This window comes from Amphibalanus amphitrite, unplaced genomic scaffold (assembly GCF_019059575.1).
Source record: "Amphibalanus amphitrite isolate SeventyFive unplaced genomic scaffold, NRLGWU_Aamphi_draft 001661F_arrow, whole genome shotgun sequence".
Taxonomy (NCBI): domain Eukaryota; kingdom Metazoa; phylum Arthropoda; class Thecostraca; order Balanomorpha; family Balanidae; genus Amphibalanus; species Amphibalanus amphitrite.
Window position 1 is genome coordinate 125,027 of NW_024883154.1, and position 7,404 is coordinate 132,430.

A 7,404-nucleotide genomic window follows, 5' to 3' on the forward strand; every position below is an offset into this window, starting at 1 on the left:
ACGGGCAGCATAGACGAACGCATTTGAAGCATACCGAGCTACCACGAGTACAATTTCAAAATCTGAACGATGATAGCATTCAGTACTCATTCACAGCATTCATGCGCCCCACACCATTTTCTGGCTGTCGGCCTCTCTCACCAGGTCGGCGCGCGGGGTAGTTTCTTGGTGTAGTCTCCGCTCGTCTGTCGTGTTACGGGCGGCGCGGCGCTGGCCCCGGCTGGCCCAGCACCGGCTCCAGCAGCTCAGCCTTGGCTAAAGTGACGATGGCGTGCCGGCCCGCAGCTCGTCGGAGCGAGCCAGGTACGGCACCTCCATCACCGCCGCGCGGAAACTCTCAATCTGAGGACAGGAACGCGCCGTGGCTTCACTTATAACGGAACAGGGACTGTCACAAATGGAAGAAAAGGCGCCGCTCCGTCAGACGGAAGACGTCCCTTGCCATCGTTACTCATCTCGCATATTCAATTCAGGCAACTCGAGTCCTCTGTTCTGACATGTCATGGTTATTTTAATAAGTATTTATCGTTCCGTAACTTATAACCCTCGCTAACCTTCTTTCAAGCTTTTAAGGTGACCGCTGACCATTGATAACTGACATCCACAGTTTATCCAGCACCAGACGCAGCCGATCACTGCGCCCCCGCTGTTCACCTACCTCCTGTTCGGACCAGTTGGTTCGCCCGGAGCGTCCCACGTCTGAGGAACAGCAGCGGATCGCCTGGCCGGCTAGCGCCGCGTGCTCCGGTCGCAGCGGGCGCACCTCAGCCAGAGACACCGAGCGTGTGTCGCCGTAGTCGACGAAAAACACCGTCACCTGAAGTTAACAAAGGGCGGTGAGATGGGGAAGTTAGTGGTGAGTCCTGAACAGTTTCTAGGTTGAATAAAGGATAGAAGGGTTGACTAGATACCATGACAGCACACGTTAGGAAGAACAGAAAATCTTACTACCATGTAAGCAATTCAGCCCGCTAGACCCGATACCCTATATATTACGCTCAGAGACCTATCACCGCGGTTATAGCTTGATGTCGTCAGTCCACTTCACCAATCCATCTAGTCAAAGGAAGTCAATCATTTATTCTATCAACTCTATTCAAGTTTCAACCCTACTCCCCCAAGTCCCGTCCTCCCTCCTCACCTTCCCGGCGGCGGCCTCCAGCACCCGCCCGCGGTACCACACTCCGTCGTCCGGGTAGAGAGCGGCCACCGTCTGTCCGACGGCCGGCGGCGCGGTCGGCGGCGGCTGGCTCGCGTACGCCGCCACCTGCTCCTGAATGGCGTCCACGGCGGGGAACTGCTCCTTCATCTGGACGTAGAACTCGGCCGGCGTGACGACGTGTACCACCTCGACCTCCTTGTAGACGCCGACGGGCAGCTGCTGCTGCGGCAGCTGCGGCGGGCCGGACACCGAGCCGACGCCCGCAGGACGGGAGGACGACGGCGGCGTGCCGCTCTCTGCGGGAGGCGAGCCAGTGACGTACAGATCATATTTATGGAGATGTGATCCTTCTAAATAATCGACCAGATTTTACAACAAAAGTTATCAAGAGGCCCGAATCGGAGGTGAGAAACCCTTTATCTCTACCTACGAATCGCAAGATTGTTTTAACTGTCACACTTTTTCATTGCCTTGGACGATGCTGCTGTTATCGAATACGCCCGGTGAGCCTCGCTCCCCGTCCATCCTCCACACACCCCATAACTCACCGGGCACCTCGCGGAGGCCGGCCGGCACCAGTTTCTCCATGATGGGTCGGTTGGTGGGGCTGGAGGAGAGCCACCTCGTACACCTCAGTCCCGGGCCGGCACGCGCGCAGCACCACGTCCACAGTCTGATTGAGCACGGCGGCGCGGAACGCGTCAGCAGACACGGCGCCGGCGCCCTGCAGATAGCACGAGATACCTGGGTGGAGGAAGAATGGGGTCAATTAATACGGTCTGGAAAAGGGGGCATCCAGACTGAATGACAGGGAACCAGTTATAGCTGTGAAAAGACAGCGTGAAAGACAGGGAAGACAAACTCTGAATACATCCTGGGTCCTGGGAATTTATTGGAACGCTGCGTAAGACATAGACATAGACATAGACATAGACATAGACATATATATTTTGACATTCCGAACAAAACAGACAAGAACAAATATATAAATTAGATCGGTGCAAAAGAATAAAATTCTTAAATTAAAGCACCTCTCTGAGAAACTGTAACGTAACGTGAACAATGGAAGAACAGAACAAACAAAACATTAAAAGCAATCAAACCACCGCCGTGTCGCGCCACACCCGCCACTCGGTAGTTACGCTGACTGCCCCCAGTCGGCAAACCACGAACCATGCAGCCCGCCCTCCGCCGCTGAAAATGCTCGTGTTAGTAGAATCTTCTGGTTTTGGTAAGGAAATTTTGGAATAATTTGGCTACTTTAATACCCTCGTTTTGTTTAGTCCATCACCATAGAGACATTGTCATCTGCTAGACAACGAAGTACTGAAGTGTATGTGGGTGATACAATCACCAAGACGTGGCAAGTGAAAATGACGAGTCACAGGTACTCCGGGTAGGTTGCTGGAAGCTGTCTGCAGCGTATGGTCAACCCACGCTTACCGAGTTGCGGCAGCTGTGTGAATTCTGCCGCCAGCGGGAACACGTTGGACACGCTCGTCTCCTCTCTATCGCCGTAGTCGATGAAAAACACAGTCACCTGAGTACCCTGGCGGCCGATTACCTGGAAAACACACAGAGACGTGAAACACACGTAACAACAGAGGTGCATCATCTCTCACTGCACAGTCGCTGTATTCTAGTCCGTACTAGACTGCACGTCCTGAGGAGGCTCCGTTATACCAGAGCGACGAGAGTACACTGAGGGGCAGCCGCCGATACTGACACCCCACAGTTGTCAGTTCGGCGGCCCGGCCGGTCCCTCTGCTAACGACCGGGCTATTTCGGGAGACATGCGAGCAGACCCGCAGCCCTCCCTCCCGTGTTATGTTATCGGCGTGTGCGAGGGAAGGAATGCCACTCTCGCTTCACACGAATTCCTGCTCTCTTGGTATCTGACAAACGCATCGGAAAACTCGGCCCCAAGAACAAGAGCTCAGATTGTTATGTGGGCTTGCTGCACACCATTAACCTTCAAACAACCATGCAGACCTAAGCCAGGCATCGACGGACACTTTTCGCGCATTTCGCTAACTACCAAAACCTTCCAAATCCCATCCTTCATGCATTACGCAATTACTTTCTTCGTTCCTATTTATATCCCAAACTCTGCCATTCCCACCTTGGCGCGGAACACGGCCTCGTGCACCGAGGAGAAGGCGGCGCAGTAGGTTCCGATGGGCGCGCTGCTCAGCGGCTGGTTGCCGCCCGCCGAGTAGCGGGTCTGCATGGCCTCCTCCATGGCCGCCAGCGAGTCGGCGTCCAGCTTGGCCAGCTGGCCGAACCAGCTGGACGGCGACTCGACATGCGACCAGCTGCTCCGCGCGGCCCACCTCCACCTGAGATACAGGGGAGCCGCAGCCCGCAAAGGTCAGCGCCCAGCGGGGAGAAGTCATATAAGGAGAGTGTCGTGGTAAAAATTCACAGCATACGTGTAAAGGGACGTACGCACTCAGCAATTCCGTCAGGTCGGTCGGGAGATGCGTTGAATTATCACTAGCATTTCAGATGCGTCCCCGGACATGCCATATTATCGGTGGACTGCTTGCTTGTATGAAAGACACGTTCATATCATAAAACCATCAGTATCTTCACAATCAGTGTTGGGATGAGTGATGGGGCTTAGCACTAGTCTAACAAAGCTGTCCGCTGAGTTCGGTGATAGTAAGGTAAAGCAGTGATAACAAATCGTCAATAGCGTCTTTAGTAAACATCACAAGTCCCACGTCTGTCACGAAACCCCGCTTCGTCCAAGACTTATTCATAAGCCAGTGTCAGAATAAAAAATAAATACGAAATCAATAAATAACGGACCAAAGAAAACCAAACAGCCCAGGTAAGAAAAAAAACACGTCTTCAAAAACACAGAATACTACATAAAAAGCCAGTGTAACTAGACCCGAATAATCTCTGCGCGATATCGCGTCACCCACCGGCGTTTGGCCACGCTGACGGCCGGCGGTGCGCGGATCAGCTGACCCTGGACGGGCTCCTGGCTGGCCGCCGCCACCGCCTCGCGCACGGCCGCGTTGATGTCGAGCGGCGGCCGTCGGCGGGGGTCGGTCAGCCGCACGACGCGCCGGTCCGTCTGCTGTACGACGGTACAGAGCAGCGGCCGCCGGCCGTCACCGACTGCAGGAAGCGCACGTGCTCGGCCGAGCGCGTGCGTGCTCTCCAGACCCTCCAGACAGCAGTGGAACGCCTGCGGTGCAGGGAGGGTGGAGACGGTCAGCGGATATGGCGGGGGGGGGGGGCATAGCAACATTACCTTCGTCGAATTATAATTCTACCAAAAAATTCAACAAATCTTCAACAAAAATGGCTAAAAATGACATATTGCAATATCGTCATTGCAAAGTTCCGGGAGAAACATGACCACCGCAATCTCCTGACTATTCTGTAATCAGCTTTTGAGACATCTCATGACCCGTCAAATCCTCCAAGCGCCTCGTATAACTGACCTGGGGCGCAGGGTGGCGAACCTCTGCTCCACGCCAGTACAGACTGAAGCGGCACCAGCTCCGACGAGCCGATGTCGATGTACTGCACCTTGATGTCCCGGCGGCCCAGGCTCACCACCTTGGCACGCTGGTACGACCCGTCCTGGCGGATGGACGGAGTGAGAATCAGCAGGGAGCGAGCGGATTGGCAAGAAACGGTGTCACATGCGGAACGCTACACATGATAATTTCTACGGACTGAGAAATGAGAGAAAATCCTTTCACGGAGCACACACATTTGCTTGATTAATCTATGAGAATTATCTCGTATGCATATACGTCGGTCGTCGACTTATGTACAAAAAGTACCTACTTCAAGATTTACATCGAAGATACATCATCAAAGGACGATAAGAGCGATTTTACGAGGATCGATCAAACACAGCGCCTCCACTTTCCATGTCCATTCACCTACCTTCAGCACGGCGCAGAGTTTTGCCCACTCGGATTTAGATGCCGGCAGCTGCTGACCGCTCACCGACAGCGTCTCGCTCAGCTGTGAGAGCAGCTGCTGCAGCTGGCCGGCGGACGCCGCCAGCCGCACGTAGGTTATTGACGGCTCCGACCTCCACGACCAGCACCTCAGTGACGCTGCCGGGCACCAGCGGCGGCCCGGACGGAGCGGCGGCGCCGGCGGCGGCTGGGGAGACGCCGGGACGGTACCGCAGCGCCCCGGCGCCGGCCGCCACCGGTACCGAGGTGGGCGCACCGCCGCGCGCCGGGCCGCCGCCGAGTACGCACCCCGCTGCGCAGCATCTCCAGATACTCTGGTCTCGGTCGAACAGGTCCACTTGGTTCTGAAATGCACAGAGGTGGCGAGTGTTAATATGAACCTTCTGGATGGCCTATACAGTTCGGATTAGCGTCACCATTACGTCAAAGCAGTGACAGCTGATAGGATAGAGCATGGCTAGAATATTTTCCACATGACGACGATGCAGTACATTTACTGACTCTAAATGTCAGTATCTCACAGGAAACCCAGCCTCTACAAAGCGCTTGTCTGAAACGACGCGATTCATCTCCCGTTTCCCTCCTCGTGGTCGTGCGGTAGTGGTAGTTCCCGCTATCAGACTCTCATCCTGCACACATTTTCCCGTCAAAAACCACCATCAACTCAACGCTGGCAAACGCCTGAACCGCACGCTATTTTCTCATCCCCTCCTCTTCCTCTAAAGCGCACATCCCCTCCTCATCCCCGTCACTCTCTCCTCACCCCCTCTCTCCCCCGTTTCTCACCGGCTGTCCTTGCCGCGGTATTTGCAGGTCAGAAGTTGCCGTCCGTCAGCTCCCTCCAACACTGCGCGGCCGCCGGCGCGGCGGTGAGCCCTCCAGACCGGCCAGCGACACGCGTCTCGCCTGTATCCACGGCCGACAAACTGGCGAGGCATGGCACAGCTCACCCACCGCCTTCGTCCATCGTGGACCGAATCGGCCAGTATACCTGAAAAAAAAAAAACGGAGCCGAGAGGAGGGTAGCTTTATTCATTGTGTATGGAACATTCATAAGCATTGATAGATTCATAAAGTAGGGGGACGATGTATCAGGGACAGGCCCGGCGGTATCAACGACAATTTCCGATCAGCGTGCCCACTTGACGTTGATAGCATATCTCACGAACAACAGATAACACATAAGCCAGCAACAAGAGCACAGGCTTGCCTCTGTCAACGGTGTACATTGTGGAGCAGTGTAAGTGCCAGCACAAACAGAGCACGGTTCACTGTCAGAAAACGTTCCAATAAAATTCCAATTGACCATGCTCGACGCCGAGGCCCGCTACGCATCTTACAGACTCATCACTGGTCAATGCGACAGTTATCTGCTTTCACTACATAAACAAATACACGACACCCAAATTGTGTATAAAGCATCCGTGATTCTACCCGATCCCAAATTCCTACCTTGACCATCCGCCGTCGACTGTGTGAGGACGCCGCGAGGAACTGTCCGTCACGTGAGGCCGAGGCTCCCAGACAGACGCGCCCGGCTCAGGAGCGGTACCGGCCCGGATGGCTGGTGCGGCAGTACGCCTGAAAGGGGGGAGAGGGGTACATTAATGGAATGGCAGCACGGCATCGTGAGCTGCGACGAATAAATATCATCGACAAGCGGGCACCATGACATCACGGTTACCATAGCGACGACGCAATGCAATAATACAGCGAAAACTGACAAGCACTGCTGAGTGGGGTACGACGTACGTGGTAGAAAAGTGGATACCGTAGTGACGGAATATATTCTGTACTGTCATGGTGTGTGATTGATAATTGGTGCCACACACCGATAAGAGGCTCGCAAGGGTTTCAGGGTGTGTCTGGGGGGGCAGGATAGAGAGGGGGTGGCAATGAGGCTTCAAACAACCACCACTTAAGGCTGATAGGCCGGGGTGGTCCCACCCAGAGTATATAGACAACGTCCCCACCGATAAGTCACACCTCCTGTCGGCGCTTTTGCAACACTCTGAGGTGTAAGCGCCACTCTCGAATGACAGTGACATCGCTCAAAGATCACACTCACGATAAATGTCGATCCCAATGAAGGGTTCTTCAATCCCTCTCTCAAAAAAATCGTGAGTACAAACGTATAAATGCAATCACCCCGATAAGTGGTCTTGTCCTTCACGGCAGAATCGGAATGTGTGGTAAGCATATTTATCATATCCTCCGTAAGACCTCTAACTCCCCCTGTTGCTCTCACCTCTCTCTCTTCTCTCTCTTCTCTCTCTCTCTCTCCTCTCC

General features: G+C 54.4%; 1 protein-coding gene across 1 annotated transcript; it reads right to left on the minus strand.

Annotated features, from left to right (window-relative positions):
• Positions 1-215: 215 nt before the first annotated feature.
• On the minus strand, positions 216-1,776 carry LOC122374487 (tudor domain-containing 6-like). The gene is made up of 4 exons (XM_043353287.1): positions 1,711-1,776; positions 1,142-1,458; positions 659-817; positions 216-342 (listed from the first exon to the last, which is right to left on the minus strand). The coding sequence occupies exons 1-4, from the start codon at positions 1,748-1,750 to the stop codon at positions 256-258; spliced, it is 603 nt and encodes a 200-aa protein (XP_043209222.1). The 5' UTR covers positions 1,751-1,776; the 3' UTR covers positions 216-255.
• Positions 1,777-7,404: the final 5,628 nt, after the last annotated feature.

Bases quoted from the DNA above. Each gene is read 5' to 3' on its own strand.
- LOC122374487 (XM_043353287.1), bottom strand. From the start codon at position 1,750: ATGGAGAAACTGGTGCCGGCCGGCCTCCGCGAGGTGCCCG. The intron at 818-1,141 runs GTGAGGAGGGAG...TGTTAACTTCAG, and splicing joins TGGAGGCCGCCGCCGGGAAG to GTGACGGTGTTTTTCGTCGA. The intron at 343-658 runs GTAGGTGAACAG...TCCTGTCCTCAG, and splicing joins CCAACTGGTCCGAACAGGAG to ATTGAGAGTTTCCGCGCGGC.